At 35.5% G+C, this 18,546-nt stretch overlaps 1 protein-coding gene across 1 annotated transcript; it reads left to right on the forward strand.

Annotated features, from left to right (window-relative positions):
• Positions 1-1,059: 1,059 nt before the first annotated feature.
• Positions 1,060-4,133, forward strand: LOC145000132 (scarecrow-like protein 28). Its single transcript, XM_078959296.1, has one exon. It carries the CDS (start codon positions 1,998-2,000, stop codon positions 3,861-3,863), a length of 1,866 nt encoding a protein of 621 aa, XP_078815422.1. The 5' UTR covers positions 1,060-1,997; the 3' UTR covers positions 3,864-4,133.
• The last annotated feature ends 14,413 nt before the right edge of the window (positions 4,134-18,546 follow it).

Consider the following 18,546-nt stretch of genomic DNA (forward strand, 5'->3'; position numbering starts at 1 on the left):
GTTTAGTAACTTCCTTGCTAAAAAATGATAATAAAGTATGATCATCTCGAGGGTTTTATGAAGAGTTTAATAGGTTAAAAAGTGGTACTATAACATTGAATGAAACAAAAATGTATTGTAGTTAGAATGAAATGAATGAGAAGTTCAATCCCCATTAAACCATGTAATACCATATGTCTTTTTTTTTTTTTTTTTTTTTCTTTTTTCTTTTTTAATTTTCTTTCTCAAGTTAATATAACAATTTATATTAAAAATAACATTTTTATCAACAAACAAATTATATATTATTATTTTTATTTATACATTATTTTATTTTATAGTCAATAATTTAATTTATTAAGTTACTTAATTTTTTTATTCTAAACAATTAAAATATATATAAATCTTAAAAATATTTTAAAAAGATAACATATTATTTATTATAATACAACATAGTGGAATTACATATTAATAAAACGTTACTGATAAATAAATTTGTAAATTTTAATTTTTAAATTGTAATATTTAATTAATATTTAGTAATAAAACGTTAAGATACCTGTTTCATTGAATCAATATGTCGACGGTATCACATCTACCTGTTATGCGAAACTCGCGACTTTGTTGTTAAAATTTATATTTCTTAAATAAAATGTCATTAAATATTTAATAGATATAACCAATAGTTTAAAATAATATATTCAAAATTAAAATTAATAATATAATAAAATATAATATAATTAATTGGGAAAAAAGTTAAGAGTTATAAAACATAAAAAAAAATTATTGACTAATATATATTAAATGGTTTAGAAAAACAAAAAAAAAAAAAAGTTTTCTAATATGACATATTTATAGGGCGGATGATTGATAGAAAACAAGTAGGAAAGAATTATAAAATAAAATAAAACTAATTTAACCATATAACAAAAATTAATAAAGTTTAAAGTAAATATTATAAACATTAAGGGTGTATTTTGAAAAATCTTGCAAGTTGAGGGATCTTGTCAAATGTCAATGTCATATTTGACCTTTATATACGAATCCTTCTTCTTGCGTATAGGAGCACCCAAAGAAAAAATATGTTTAACCCCTCAACGGTCATATTAACCCCACCACAACGGTCATATTCACTCTCACCACCATTCTCCACCGTCAGATCTCCATCCTAGGGTCCAAAACCACCGCATCCCTCTGCCAAAAACAAAGGAAAAACAACACCCTGGTTTTCTGATTTATATAAGAAAAATCTTATATGTGTGCATGATTTTTTTGGGTAGTGTTACTGTTGCGTAGTTGAGAGAGAGTGAGTGAGAGAGGAGAGGAGAGGAGAGGAGAGGAGAGAAAAAAAACACAATCTTTTCGTCTTTTAATCCACAAATCTTGATTTTTTCACGATTCAAATGATGGGGTTTTCATAAACTTCTTGATTTTTACATTAGGGTCTTTGAAATCGTTAGGAATGATTCAATTCTTTTTCATTAGGGTTTAAATTTGTTAAAAAAAAAAAAAAAATCTGGGTTTTTGATAAAGATCACTATGGAGTTCTTCAAACTGCCAATGGCTGGAATGTGTTGTTCAAAATCTGGATCTTTCTTGAGCTTTGGGTTTGAACAAGTTATGGCGGCGGTTGAATTGCATTCATGGTAAAGATTTCTTCAACCATCATCATCTCCCCAGAGTGTGTGTTTTTCGGAATCCGATGATCATTTTGAGGTAAACTTTTTAAATTTTCTTACATCAAATTCTTTGATTCTTTTCAATTGCTCATACACATTTCACATTCATATTATTCTTTATTGCACATACATTCATACGTTTTTATTCAATTCATTGGATTCCATTTTTAAAACCCCCCTTTTTTTTTGTTTGTTTCTTTTAACTACACACACTCTCTCATTTTCTTGATTTCTTTTCACAAACATTTATAATTTGACTGAATTTGATTTATACATATCTATATATATACATTTATATACACGAGAGCGAAAGTGAAGAACTTTGGAAGTTAGTAAAGAATGTTGGCTGGGTGTTCTTCTTCTACATTTAGTAACTTCCCTTCAATGAGCACACAAAGATTGGATTTGCCATGCAATACTAACTTCCCTCGTAAAGAATCAACAAGATCGCAGCCAGTTATTAGACCTGTGGGCCCTATATCACTCGACAACAACAACAACACAATAGAAGCAAGAACAACAAACTGTTCACTTAAGCACACTGTGGTAGAAAAAAAGAACGATATCTGGGATAACAGAAACAAAGGGTTAAAAAGACTTTACCAAGATGAACAAGATGAATCTTTTCGAGCTAAGAGGAAAAGGGGTTGCAGTAAAGTCGAAGAATTTGGTGAAAATGAAGATAATTTTTGGTTCAGCAAACAGGGGTTCGTTCTTGATCATTCTGCTACTTCACTTCCGTTTTCGCCTCAGTTAAGAACCAGTCCATGGAGTTTTGTGAATGAATTAGCGGATTTAGGTGAAAGGGGAGTTTCGTCAGGAAGCCATAGACAGAGGGTTGTGAATGAAACGTCATCGGGGTCGGGGTCGGGATCGAGGAGCAGTTCGCCGGAAAGTCATCGGAGTTTGGATGTAGGAGGTACGAACGGCGTAGGTGCACCAAACCCTAATCAAAGTTTGGATTTATTAGCGATTGGGAACACGAACCATGATGAAGAAGTTGGATTTGAGCTTATAAGTTTGCTTTTAGCTTGTTTGGAAGCAATCGGCGTTAAGAACATAGCTGCAATTAACCATTTCATTTCAAAATTAGGCGAATTAGCGTCTCCGAGAGGCGATTCTTCAATCTCCAGACTTGCTGCTTATTACACAGAAGCTTTAGCTTTAAGGGTTTCGAGAATTTGGCCCAATATTTTCCAGATTTCTATTCCTAGAGAGATTAATCAGGTCGAAGAAGAGAATGGGACAGCTTTACGTCTCTTGAATCAAGCAACCCCAATCCCTAAATTCATCCATTTCACGTCAAACGAGATTCTGCTAAGATCGTTTCAAGGGAAAGACAAAGTTCATGTTATAGATTTTGACGTAAAGCAAGGTCTTCAATGGCCGAGCTTTTTTCAGAGTTTAGCTTCCATGAACAACCCTCCGAGCCACGTCAGAATCACCGGCGTCGGAGAATCCAAACAGGATCTCATCGAGACGGGAGCTCGGCTTTCCGGATTCGCCGAGGCCTTAAACCTAGAATTTGAATTCCATCCGGTTGTTGATAGATTAGAAGATGTGAGACTGTGGATGCTTCATGTTAAAGAAGGCGAAACTGTAGCTGTAAATTGCGTCTTACAGCTTCACAAAATGCTGTACGACGCCACCGGCGGCGCTCTTAGAGACTTTTTCCGGCTAATTCGAAGCACAAACCCTAGCGTTGTGGTGATGGCGGAGCAAGAATCCGAGCATAACGACGCTGTTTTGGAAAAGAGAGTATCGAATTCATTGATGTATTATTCTGCTATCTTTGACTGTATCGATTCTGTGTTTCCATTACAAAGTCATTCTCGGATCAAAATCGAAGAATCCTTCGGACGTGAAATCAGAAACATAATCGCGTGCGAAGGGCTTGAGAGATTCGAGAGGCACGTTGGGTTTGATCAGTGGTGGCGGTCGATGGCGGAGCTCGGCGGATTCAGAAGCGTGGAGATCAGCGAGAGGGAGTTTCTACAGAGCCAAATGATACTGAAAATGTATGATCATCCATTTGGTCCGAATTCCTTCAAAGTGGAGAAGCAGCAGCAGAGGCGGGTGTCTGATGGCGGTGCCGCCGCCGGTGTTACTCTGAGCTGGTCTGATCAGCCTCTTTACACCGTGTCGGCGTGGGTCCCGTCGGATGTCGCCGGAAGTTCGTCGGCGTATCAGCAAGCAGCAGCGTGATGTTGAAGAAGAACAGTTAGGAGGTCAGATTGTTGGGTATAAAGTTAACAATTCTTTGTAGGGGTAAAAATGTCATTTAGATCATTCTTTCATTCATTTGTTGCAGATAGAAATTTCATATTTGTTTAAAGAAAGAGTTAATTTTTTTATATAGACATTTGAGGGTAGAGTAATTTTTTTAAGGGTAGTTCTTGGAGTCATTTTCTTTTTTTTTGTTTATTGATTATTATTCAAAGTGATTTATTTATTCAAGGTGATTTATTTATCCAATATTTCCTCTTTCATTATAGTTTTATTATTTTATATTGTAGCTTTTGTGAATTTTGTGAAACTTTTGTGTGTGTTTGGATGAAAGGAGGGCTGATTTAATGTGAAAGCTAATAGTTATCTATCTAAATAATCAAATAAGTGACACTAGTTATGGTTAATCCTAACATTATATAAAACCAATCACCAATATCAAACAATTGATTTATGATCCACTTACAATTTCTTTTCTATTTATCTTCTACCTACCTATAATTTAATGATAAACAGATTAAAACATTATTAAAAATAATTAAGTATGACACATGTAATCTTTTGACATGGATAGGAGAATGATAAGAAAAATTTTTAGAAGGATTTTTCTTTATTTATATAAAAACACTTTCAAGCTTCAAGGCCATATATATGAATTTTATAGGAAAGTCCAATTTGTAAAGAAATATCCATCCCATCTTATGTAATTTTTTGTTGGGCTAGCATACAAGAGAAACACTTTGTTTGATTTTTTAAAGTCTTTTAGATATAAAATATTTAAATATTTGAATATGTAGTTATAACAATATTGTCAAAATTGAGATCTTAGTCAAGGTCGTTTTACGTTTTACAAGGATGAGTGATCATAAGATCGGATCAGAATCCAAAGATCCTATAAAAATTAATTCATATTAGAATTTTCTCGAAAGACATTTGGTGTGAAGCATATACATTATAACTTGATGTTGATTAAAACATAGTGGAATCAATCGTAATATAATCGTAATATTATGAGTATGTACTGCTTAATTTGAGATAAAATTGATGAAATGATGATACTCTACAAGACTTCTTGCAACTTGCAATGCTCGATTTCAAGTTAAATAAACAAAATTTTGTGAATCAGTTATATTTAACACTAGAAAGGTGATATTGTGATTGTAGTGTGATCGGAATTGTTTGTCACTTATAGGATTTTAAAATCATAAGATCTTAAAATCAAGATTGAGATTTTAACAATGATGAGATACAAATACATATAACATTGTTTTTAGAATGAATGCAACAAAGTGTCTTAATATATTAAACTCACTTTTTGGCTTAACTAATTAAGTCATTTTATCCCGATTAAGTATGTGTAAATATCAGTGGAGGGCTAGACCATTCCATTATGAATGAATGGGAAAAGGCTTGGAATTGGAATGAGGTAGAGGTGCACAAATACCGGCTTTAATCCACTTTTAGTTATAATCACATTGTTTATTTTCAGAAGTGAAATTAAGTTAAAAGATCGTCTTTTTTTAGTTATAAAAAAAGTTAGTTTTTTTTTTTTTTTTTTTTTTTTTTTTTTTTTTTTTTTTGAAAAAACCGGTTTCAATATTCTATAATAATATATCTATAACCGGTGGTTTGGTTTAACCTAACTGTTTTTTTTTTAAAATGGTGCGGTTAAAAAAAATTGTTCTTGATGTGCACATGATAAAATATTTTACAAAACACACCAAATAAAATGTTCTTAATCAAGTTACAAAATAAATGTTCAACCACATAAATATTTTAAAAAAACAAATATAAAGATACACGGGAATAAATATTGAAAAAATGACCACAGAGATATATTGGTTCACCTCAAAGGCTCAACATGAGGCTATCTCCACCTTATAATTTACATCATGCCTCGTAGGATTCACTATCTACTATCTAGGTCCACTAATTTATAAGTACTCCTCTAAAGATAGAGCTCGATTGTTCGAACTATAGTCTAAGAATACTCTCTTATACTGCTAGGATCATGCACACTAATATTAAACACATATGGAACTCATATCAAAGTTGAATCACTAAAACAAAGCTAATCATAAATAAGATAAGTGGAGAAGTAAATGATAGTTAACCCCATAATTTAACTATGCCTTTGAACATGAAGTCTTAATGTTACTAGACTTCCAGAGCCACTAAAACAATTAATTAGTTAATCGGATAAGTCAAGTGTTGATGATACCTGGAATTGTCATCAATGAGCTTGGAATCTAACATATGGATGCCATTTGGCTGGTTATTGATTTAAAATTCAATAACTAACTCATAAAATATATAATTTCAAGACTAAATGAAGCTTTGTCGATCAAATAAATAATGTGTGTAGAGATTAAGAGAGATATCTCATCAACAAAATGAGTAGGTTTTAATTTAGTTTGGGGATCAAAAACCATCAAAACAATATTTTTGTATTATATATATATATATATATATATATATATATATATATATATATATATATATATTTGTTTTCTTAGATTATTTTTTAGGAAGGTATAATTAAAGCTTGTAATCATTAAAAGATGGGTTATAGAGTGGTGTATGTCTTTTTTTCTTTATTAGAACTTTTATGACTTGAATGGGCCCATTAGGATAAGATTTGGCCCAACAATCAAATAGTCATAATCAGTCTTTTGTTAAGATCGGAATTATATGCATAACTGTATTCGGTTTGCAAGATCGGGATAGAACCCTAAAATCTAACATAAAATGACATGTAAAATGCATATTCATTGGTCAGTTTACCAATTTATAAATTATATTTTTTTTTAAAGAAAATACAGCTCATGTAAAATTTATGATGACAACCTACATACACACTAAAAGAATGTTATTCTATAAATTACTGATTTTAGAGACTAAAAACCCACGTCATATAAATCGTTGGGTTAATCGGATTTATAAGTGCAGAGGCATTTTGGAAAGTTTTTTATTTTAATTGTTTTTCTTTTAATTTTCGTGTTAGAGTCAAATTCATTATGTTTTAGTATATAATGCTCCCCGAGTTTTTTCCAAAGATGTATTCACAACTTGTTTTTGATTAAGTAAGAGAAGTCTTTGGCATCAAACAACTATCCCTTGTTTCTTTTCTTTTTTTCTCTGTTTCGTAATTTTCTTCTCTGTTCATGTTTTTCTTGTGTTTGAAGGACCTCCACTTCTAAACCTACACTTAGTATCATTTTGTAAAGATTAATAGTTTAGTACAATCCATGATATTCATTAATGCATATACATACATATTTTATTTCCTACGAAAATAATGACGTGTATACAGATTTAAAATAGTAACAGCTTTATTTAATAGGAACATTGACAAATGAAAAGTGTTTGATGGATGTACATATTTTTTAAATGAAAGTTAATGTGCTGCAACTCTGAAAGTATGTTATACTTGACGTTACATTATAGTTAATTTGACTGAAGTTAACTATTAATTATTAAAGTATTGCTAACCTTGTTTAATAAAGCTTTCTAAAAAAAGACATGGTTTGATGGGTTTTGGTCATAAGAACATCATATGTGCTCATACAAACCCTAATACTTGGATCTAGGTTTCTCTATTGTACATGTAAGTTATCCAAGACTATAAACCCTAATTTTAGCATACAAGTAATCATATTAACATAAGAATGAGTTTAAGATATTACCTTGATTGTTATGCAGCAATAACAATCACAATTCCTCCTTGTAATGACTTTAGAAAACTTAGAGTTACAAATGTTACTCCTCTAATGGTTCACAAACACCAAGAGCAAGAGGATGAAGATGAGAGAGGAAGGAGGCTGCCCTAAAATGTGTGAAACCCTAGAAGGATGCTTAGCCATGTTTTTGGGTCATAAGGGATGTATATATAGTTAGGCTATTAGGGTTATCTAACAAGGAAACCCTAAATTGTATGCTTAAGCCCTAAGCAACCCATAGATTCCTTTCCTTAAGGCCTTGGACGATTTCCTCATGGGCTTTCCCATAGAATTCGTCCACTCCTTAATATAAGGCAATCCATGGCCCAATTTCAATTATCTTATAATTACAATTCCATTCCTTTAAGTTTAATTAATCTCTTTTAGTCACAAAACTAATTACCAATTAATTCTTGACTAATATTAATTTAAACAATATGATTTCTCCTTTAATATATTATTCTCATAATATATTAATAAATCATATTTAATCATTTCTCTCCATAGTTCATCCTATCAAGTTGCTTTGGTGAAGGCAACCCAAAAGGACCATGCACCATCGGGTCAAGTACATACTAAAATAGTTATGGACTTAGACACTAATCCAACATGGTTTTCATACATTTACTTATTTTAACAAATAACTATTTTTTAATAAGCACGAAGTTTGCGACGTACTTGGAATCAAATAATTAGGTGAGTTAGTCCCATATAGTCGTTATCTTCTTTGCTCGGGATTCAACGAGCATGTTTGAATTGCATTTTTCATCAATCCACCTGCAGTTGTGTCACACCCCCAAACCAAGGATGGCGAAAACGTCCGGGGGTGGAGGACTTCATGTAGAGTATCACAACAATGAGTATAATAGTGCTCAAAGTAAATACAACCAACACAAATATAATTGAAAACGTTACATCAAAGCACATGTTTACATGATTCACATCAATTACATTATAATACAAAATGAACTGTTTGACGATTTATCGTCCCATCCTCAAAACGTTGTTGATTTCCTGTTTTCACTGAATTCCTGAGAATACAAGTAGTTTTGAAAAGTGTCAACACAAAGGTTGGTGAGTTCATAAGAGATTTCGTTGGAAAAGTAAATCGTTTTCCTTGTAAAAGCGTTAGAATATGTATCCAGAAAATCCGATATTTTCTTTAAAATCTGCGTAATGTAGTCTTATGACTGAAGACCAAAATGTATAAGTAACCTTTCTTATTAATAGAAAATGTTATGCACTTAAATGGACATGGACGCGTTTGAATTAAATGAAATTTCTGTATGTTCTCATGTTCGTTAATACTTTATATATATGTAGTCCTAAATTAGAGGACCGAGAAATAACAAGTATTGACCATACTTAAAAGTATAAATGTGGTTTCAAATGATGTGTAATCGTAACTACCAAAACTCATTTAGGTTTTAAAAATAAAATCCCGTAAACTTATGGATTGTTATATCCCTATGTGAGTCGCTATAATCATACTATGACTATGTGAACCTGCCACGACGTTCTCAGGTGTTGCAAAAAATAAAATGACATTTGTCACCCGTAGACCTGCAGGTCCAACTGTAGCTAGCAGCAAGGTGTGGGGTGTCAAACCCAATATAGATCTATATACAAGTATCACGTTCTCCCTCAAGGAGATTCTGATTATAACTACCAGGAATTATATCCCGCACTTGGACGTACGGGGAGAGAGAGAGAGAGAGAGAGAGAGAGAGAGAGAGAGAGAGAGTCTCACAATATAGGTTAACAAGTTTACGTGATATGTGTGTGAATATAAATATTTCTTGTATGAATGTACCATTCTTGTACGAGTGTGTTGAGTGATGTATCATAAACTATACCTATTATAGTTTATCTAAAATGTATGTAATATGTATGAACTCTTTTATGGAAATGTATTAGTATTATGAATTTATCAAACTATAGGTTAACAAATTTACGTGAAATGTGTGTGAATATAAATCTTTCTTGTATGAATGTACCCTTTTTGTACGAGTGTGTTGAGTGATGTATCATAAACTATACCTATTATAATTTATCTAAAATGTATGTAATATGTATGAACTCTTTTATGGAAATGTATTAGCGTTATGAATTTATCAAACTATACTTTTTATAGTTTAATATACGTGTTCTAAAATGAATGAATAATATTTATTATGAATGACTTAGTTTCAGTTCATGATGATAAACTAACAAAGAAACACATTTAATAATTAGAACTTATGATTATACACTTTGCTCAACATATTACAAAGTGTTATGATATTTACATGCTGTTGGCTAAATTTAGCAATACTGCCCTGTTTTGGAAAAATCATAGAAAAATCATACGAAGTTGAAAACTAGATCCGTAAATTCTGAGAGTTCAAAAAATGTGTCTAGTTTACTCATAATTTTAATCACGATTTTTAATGACCTCCAACTTGGGTGAAAAAGTCCATAATCACAGACTGGTCCGGATTGTTGTTTGAAATGATAGGCAGTTTTGTAAAAATCACCATAAATTGTAGAAAAATCGTATGGAGATGTGCAAGTAGTCATTTTAAAGCTAAAAACTTGAACTATTTTCACCTTGTACAGTTTTGAAAACAAAAATGTTTAAGATGCCCAAAATAGTCCGTGAATGGAGTTGAACTTTTCTGATGAAGGCTGTTAGAAAATTTTAGTTATGTTCTTAGTGTTTTAACTTGTATCCCCCCCTGAAAACTTGAGAAAACATAAAAATGTAGGGGTATGAACTCACCTTGAGTGATTTCAGTAGATAAGTATTGAAGAAGAGAAGTGTTCAACCCAAGAACACTTGAAGAATCATTTGAAGATTCGAAGCTCTAACGCTAATATAATGGAGTTTGTGTAAGATATTCATGATTTGAGTAGAATGAAGTGAAATAATCATAAGGAGGATGAATTATACTTACTAAGAGTGGAAGAACACTTGAAAATCAGCCTTGAATCTCGAAATTGGAGTGGGAAAAGTTTGAGAGAAAAGTGGTGTTTGATACTTAGTGAAATGAGGGGAAATGAGAGAAATGAGGAGAGAGGATGTTTGTTCCAGCTCTAAAAACGTGGGAATGAGTGTAAATTGAGTGTAAGGGACATTGAAGTGACTTAGGTAAGGTGGGGAGGTGTGGTTAGTCAAAGAGTGGGTGTGGGGTGGTTGCTTGTGACATTGGATAAGGCAAAGTCAACACTCCACCTTTAATAATTCACCCATTTGATTTTTATTATTTAAATAATGATTTTCATCAAAATATGTTTAAATTATGAATATTTAGAGTTTATTATGTTAAAATATAATTTCTGGAGAAAATCCCGCTTTAAAATCACGAAAAACGGGCTTAAAATGTTAAAAATATCAAAAATGGGCTAAAAGTGACAAATTTCCGAATTCTGGCCGAGGTTCGGCCTTCTGATGCTGAAACCGAGAGGAGGGAGGGTAGAAACCGAGAGGGAAGAAGAGGGAGAGTGGGAACCGAGAGGGGAGAAAGGAGAGAGAGGGAACCGAGAGAGGAGAAGAGAGACCGAGAGAAGAGAAGAGACAGAGAGGAGAGAAGGAGCAGAGACCGAGAGGAGAAGAGTGGCGGAATAGAGACAGAGCGGCGGAGTAGAGACAGAGAGGAGAGGAAGCGACAGAGCGAGAAGCGAACAGAGGAAGCGAACAGAGAGTGAGAAGCGACAGAGGCAGAGGCTCGGTCTCAGCTACCGGGGCTCGGTCCTCCGGATTCAGCCAACAGAGGCTCGGTCCTCCAGGTTCAGCCAACAGAGGATCGGTCCTCCGGGTTCAGCCAACAGAGGCTCGGTCCTCGTCTGGGGTACTTTCGGCCTTAAGGAGCTTCGGCTCCTTAAGAGGGGTTTCGGTTCCTAAGGTCCCGTTTTCTCGTTTTTACCCCGTTTTAAGCCGTTTTTGACCCGGTTAAGGGTCGGAATGACCCAAATGATTCCAAAAAGTTACGGGAAACTTTTGAGAGAGATTTCTCACACTTGGAGAGATTTGGGAGAGATTTGACATTCTTGGAGAGATTTCTCATACACAGAGGTATTTGCGAGAGTTTTCACATACTTGGAGAGATTTGGGAGAGATTTGACATTCTTGGAGAGATTTCTCATACAGAGATATATTTGAGAGAGATTTCACATACTTGGAGAGATTTGACATTCTTGGAGAGATTTCTCATACGGAGAGATATTTGAGAGAGATTTCACATACTTAGAGGGGTTTGGGAGAGATTCGACATTCTTGGAGAGATTTCTAATACATAGAGATATTTGCGAGAGATTTCACATACTTGGAGAGATTTGGGAGAGATTTGACATAGAGAGAGATAGAGTGAAAACGATTGAGAGAGAATCCATGTGTGACAATTGTGAGTGTCCGGCATCGCAATGCATGGTTCGTAAACCCTGTTAAGCCTTGTTTAAGGATCTTACACACTCCCGATGAGTATGCATCATTGTTTTATCGGTTTGGCTCGCCACGTACTACAGTTTTAGGTTAAGGAGATCTAGACGTTCGCACTTTTTGCTTTATGATTTCTCATTAGAATAGAAGTTATGTAGAAGTTTCATAGTGTGAATTTTAGTACTCATGGGCAAATTGAGTCAAACGGTTTGACTTGCTGACTTTAGTTGACTTTGACTTGACCGAAATTTGACGGTTGTCACAAGTTGGCGTTGATTTAGTTGGTATTGCGTTTACCTCAATTCAGGATAATTTATTCAGTCAAATTTAGATTCACACTGTAGCGACAGAATTTCAAAGCAAAGTCCTTTCAATTTAATAAAAGATAATGGAGATATGGATCTATATTCTTTCAATACATCACCTTTAATACGACATTCTTTAGGGAAAATGACACAAATGCCCTACTGAAGTTTCTAGGGTTTACCCTTGAGTCTCTAAAGTTTTTTCGGACTTTATGGGTCCCTAAACTAGGATATGACATGCTCTTTTAGTCCCTGTCAACCAGTAATAGCTGGTTCAGTGACCTTTTAGACCAAAAAAACTTACATTGTGCCCCTACAAAGCCAAAAAAAAAGTTTGGGGATCAATATGAATTGAGTGTGAATCAACTTTAGAAGTAAAGGAAAGTTTTTTTTTTGTACAGATTGATCCCCGATCTTATTTTTTTGGCTTTATAGGAGCACATGTGAGTTTTTCTTGTCTAAATAGTCACTGAACCGGCTATTATAGGTTGACAGAGACCAAAAGAGCAGGTCATGTCCTAGTTTAGGGACCCATAAAGCCCAACAAAAACTTTAGGGACTCAACGGGTAAACCCTAGAAAGTTCATAGAGCATTTGTGTCATTTTCTCTATTCTTTAAGTTTTATTAAATTCAAAATAAAGAGTTGTAAACAATTAATGCTTTCAAGGTTAATGAATGGCGACCCAATAGAGAGATAAATAAGGTAGAAGAATAGAAGACCGCGAGAAGGTGAATCCTAGCCAAGAATCATGGATAATCTACGGCCTCAAACGGACCCTCAATCATGGCTCCATAGGTTAGTTCAATTTAGGATAGCAAATCATTGCATTAATGATTATTAGGAGTTTATTGGAAGAGGCTAGGATTTATTATGCTATGGAACCCATGCAAGTGATATACGGTCATTAGGAGTATACTGGAAGAGGTTAGGATTGGTTTGGACTTGAATTGGTGGCTTAATATTGCGAAAACCTCGAAATTTTGTGTATAGCTCCATTATTCCGAGTAAAATTTCAAGAATAAATTCACTCGATCAAGTATCAATATGAAAAGATTTCATGTATCTTGTGTAACTTTTGTATGCAAGGTCCAAATCAAGTCTAGTTTCTTCACATGTCTTCCTATGATCATACAAAAGTTATGTAATGATAAAAATATGATGTTAAATATTAAGAACATTAACTAGAGTGGATAGAGTGTAATTAGTTTTTAATTACTCAATGAATACTTATCTATATGTGACATTTATGAATCGAGACGACTAGGGAATTGGATTAAAAGTCTTGAAACTAGTTAAGGTGAACTATTATCCAAAAATACATGTCCCTATCCTAATTTAATGATTTAAATTTTTATTTTTATGTGATAACATATACTTATTTCAACTTAAATAAAGTTCAGGGGTTTGTTTTCGGGTTCAAAATACGTGTTTTAGAGTAAAATTCATAGCAAAAACAACTCCAAATTGAATCAAATTCGGAACCCTAAGTTACCAAATACCCCAAATAATAGTTCGCAACAGTGAATTTGTGCCATAGATGCAGTGATATGCGATTATTAGGAGCTAAAAACACGTAGAACTCATACCTTTTGTCTTTGAAAAACTTGAAATCAGGAGAAGAATAAAGTAGGAACTCTTGAGGCAGTAAACACGGCGTGAGTGGAATGAAAGTAAAAAGTGAAGGTAATTTTTTTAGGTTAAAAACCCTAAAAATTGAATGCGTTTAAAAAGTCACCACGTCGTGGTCCATTAGTGAAAAATATACGTATGTTAACTGTGAAATCACCACATCGTGGAAAATAAATTAACTTATTTTTAGGAAAAATATCTCACGAAAACATCCACCCCACACTTATTCCATGTTTGTCCTAAAAGCCAGATCCAGAAAAAAATTTAGAAGAGTGAAAAATCAACAAAACAAAACAAAATAAGTAAATAAAAGAAAAGGAAAGAAAAACGCAAACTCTAAATCATAGGTTGCCTCCTGCAAGTGCTTCTTTTTGGGGAATCATGAGCCGGACTCCTTCCTGCTCTACGTTGTGGTAGCCACCGCCAATTTCACGATTTTTCCTTCTTTTTCCTTGTTTAGCATCCCCTCTTCATAATGTTTTACCCGATGTCGATTAACTTTGAAAGTAGCGCCTTCTTTTGAGATTAACTCTATAGTTCCATGTGGAAATACTTGATTCACAATAAATGGACCGTTCCATCGTGTCTGTAATTTCCCGGGAAAAAGCTTCATTCATGAATTGAAAAGCAGAACCTTTTTCCCTTCTTGGAAATCCTTACGTCCTCTCAACCTAGCATCATGCTATTTCTTTGTTTTGTCATTGTAGATCACTGAGCTTGCATAAGCTTAATTTCTTAACTCCTCTGCGACATTCATTTTCATTAGACGATTTGTTCTTAATTCGGCCAACTCAAAATTGCAAGTCTTTAAAGCCCAATACGTCTTGTGTTCAATTTCAACCGACAAATGACAATTCTTACCAAAGACTAGCCTATAAGGTGTAGTACCAATAGGTGTTTTAAAGGCGGTTCGAAATTCCCACAACGCATCATCTATTTTTTCCAACCACTCCTTCTTGTTGCTTCCGACCGAGCATTTAAGAATCCTTTTCTATGCCCGATTTGTGACTTAGGTTAGCCCACTTGTTTGTGGATGGTAGGGTGTTGCAAATTTATGGTGTACACCATATTGTTGTAACACTTTGGCAAGTTGTTCATTTGCAAAGTGAGTTCCCTGATCACTTATTAATGCCCTTGGTACACCAAAATGAGAAAACAATCTTTATAATAATTTTACTACCACACGAGCATCGTTTGTTGGTCAGGCTTGTGCTTCCACCCATTTTGAGACATAATCAACCGCCACTAAGATGTATTTATTCCCTCGAGAATCCATAAATGGTCCCATAAAATCAATACGCCCAATGTCAAATACTTCACAAACTTGGATGCTATTTTGGGGTATCTTGCTTCGGGAAGAAATGTTGCTCGATCGTTGGCACGAGTCACATTCTTTAACAAATTTGGTGGCATCCTTGAAAATTATAGGCCAATAGAACCCTGAATCAAATACTTTATTTGTCGTGTAATGTGCTCCGTGATGTCCTCCGGTGGGTCCATTATGACAATGCTTCAAAATTTCCAAAATTTCTTTCCCGAATATGCATCTTCTTATCATACCATCCGCACAGCTTCTAAAGAGATATGGTTCATCCCAAAAGTAGTATTTGACTTCTGAAAATAATTTTTTCTTTTGTTGATGAGGCAATCCTTTTGGAAGATAATCACCAGCCAAATAGTTGGCTATATCAGCATATAGTGGCTCCTCCCCTGTGATCACTATTAGATATTCTTCGGGAAAATCGTCTCCAATTTTGTGTTCTTCTAGTTTTTCTGTAACACCCCAAAGTTTGGAAAGCCAAGAAAAGAAAGAAAACCTCAATTTTAAGGAGAGACTCGGCGAGTCCATGGAGGGACTCGGCGAGTCCGAGCGGGATCCGGGTCGAGGTGTAAGCGACCGACTCGGCGAGTCGGCCAAGGAGACTCGACGAGTTGGGTCTGAACAAGGAAAACCCTAAATTCGGGACTTGGAGCCTATATAAGCATCTCATTCTCCTTCCTAGGGTTCCTTTACTGCCTCTCTACCCCAGAACACCAAACCCTAGCCGCCATATCTGTTTTTGAGCTAGATCTTGCCTTGAAGAGTGCACTAAAGCTCGGAGGAGGAAGAAAGACCTTGGAGGTGCAAGAAGGGACTGTAGATCTGGGATTGTGGAGTCATTTCAGAACAATTGGAGGTAATAAGTTGTTGCTTGGACTCCCTTTTTGCATCTAGATCTATTCTTATATGTGAGTTTTGGTCATTGTGGTATGTTATGTAACCAATCCGAGTTGGAGGTTCAGATCTGAGGTTGCTACCTCAGATCCATGTTGGTTTTGGTCTTGAATCCCCTAAAGTATCAGCCCTTGGTATGTTGAAGAAGCATGTTTTCCATAAACCCTAGTTTAGTGTGTTTTGAGCATAGATCTCTCAATCTACACGTAAAGTTTGCCACTTTACGTGGGGAATAGGCCCTAGAAGTATGGATCTATGAGTTGGAAGTTCTGTTTGGCTCGAAAAGCCACTGCATGGATTGAGGACTGGATAGACTCGGCGAGTCCTTCGAGTGGACTCGGCGAGTAGCTTGAAGATGAGGAGGAACTCGACGAGTAGGATGAGCAGCTCGTCGAGTCGGATGAAGTTAGGCATGGACTCGGCGAGTTGGATGAACAACCCGACGAGTTGGTTGAAGATTGTCTAGGACTCGGCGAGTCTGTTCTTGGACTCGGCGAGTCAGATCGCGAAACTCTAAACCCTTCGAGTTGGAGCTCGAATCAATGAGTCGGGTGGTGACTCAGCGAGTTGGACAGGACAGGACTTGGACCTAGTTGGACTCAGCGAGTCATGGATTGACTTGGCGAGTCGAGTCGCGAATAAGAAAGACCCAAAGCATATGAACTCGGCGAGTCAGTAGATAGACTCGGCGAGTAGGGTTGACCCGGAAGGTTGACTTTGACTAGGATTTTGACCTTGACTAGAGTTGACCTATTGACCTTTGGAGGTCAGTTGGACTAAGTGTTTTATTGGCTTTTGAAGCTCGAAGAGTTAGTGGAGCAGCAGTTCGGAGTCAGAGGTCAAGTAGCAGTCAAGAGCATTAGCAGCATCAGTTCAGCAGTCTCAGGTGAGTTTCCTTCCAGTAGGGACGGGTCTAAGGCCACAATGTCGGCCCGTTCAGTTAGTAGTAGTTTTCGGACTTCGGTCCGATGCAGTAGTTAGTATGTTTGATGCCTTCGTGGCTCAGACAAGATTTATGTGCTATGTGTTATGTGTTATGTGTTTCGGGCTACGGCCCGATGTAGTATGCAGTATATGTGTTCATGCTAGTTGATATGTTATGCTATGCTATGTTCAGTCAGTTTCCGGACTTCGGTCCGATGTAGGGGGCAAGGCCCCAGTTAGCCCGGACTTCGGTCCGATGCAGGGGACAAGGTCCCAGTCAGTTTCCGGACTTCGGTCCGATGCAGGGGGCAAGGCCCTAGTTAGTCCGGACTTCGGTCCGATGCAGGGGACAAGGTCCCAGTCAATTTCCGGACTTCGGTTCGATGTAGGGGGCAAGGCCCCAGTTAGTCCGAACATTGGTCTGATGCAGTGGGCAAGGCCCAGTATGTGCTTTATATGTTGTTGCATGGTATGTGTTAGATTGGGGGAGCTCACTAAGCTTTGTGCTTACGGTTTTCAGTTTTGGTTTCAGGTACTCAGTTTTCAAAAGAGGAGCTTGGGGAGATTGCAGTGCACACACCATAGTCAGTTAGCCTGGGAATGTTTGACTCTGATAATGATATTATGTTTTGAATTAATACTCGAGAATTTATGTGATGACTTATGATACAGTTTTTATAAATATGATTCTAGTAATGTTTTTAAAGAAATTTTTAGTCGTGATTTTTGGGTCGTTTCATTTTCCATTTCTGGGTTTTCCAATCTCGAGAGGCGATCAGCCGCCATATTTTACATACCCCTTTTGTCCCTGATCTTGATGTCAAATTCTTGCAAGAGTAGTACCCATCGGATCAATCTTGACTTAGCATCCTACTTAGCAACTAGATACTTAAGAGCATAATGGTCAATAAAGACAATAGTTTTGGACAATACTAAATAAGGGCGGAATTTTTCAAGAGTGTAAACAACGGCCATAAGTTCTTTTTTAGTGGTAGTATAATTTTCTTGGGTCGAGTTTAGTGTTTTGCTTGCATTATATATAGGTTCAAAATGCATATCAACCCTTTGTCCATGGACCGCTCCTACTACAAAATCACTAGCATCGCACATGAGCTCAAATGGGAGGTTCCAATTCAGGGCAATCATGATCGGGGTATTGGTTCATTTCTCTTTTAATAATTGAAATGCTTCAAGACATTCGTTTGAGAAGTCAAATGTGGCATCTTTTAAAAGAAGTTGAGTTAATGGCCTAGTAATTTTTGAATAATCTTTTATAAACCAGCGGTAAAATCCCGCATGGCCTAGAAAACTTCTTACCCCTTTCATGTTTGTTGGAGGTGGCAATTTAGTTATAGTGTCAACCATTTCACGATCCACCTCTATCCCTAATTTGGAAACTCTATGTCCCAAGACAATCCCTTCTTTGACCATGAAATGACACTTCTTCCAAT

Source organism: Lactuca saligna, chromosome 6, assembly GCF_052625555.1.
Source record: "Lactuca saligna cultivar CGN05327 chromosome 6, ASM5262555v1, whole genome shotgun sequence".
Taxonomy (NCBI): domain Eukaryota; kingdom Viridiplantae; phylum Streptophyta; class Magnoliopsida; order Asterales; family Asteraceae; genus Lactuca; species Lactuca saligna.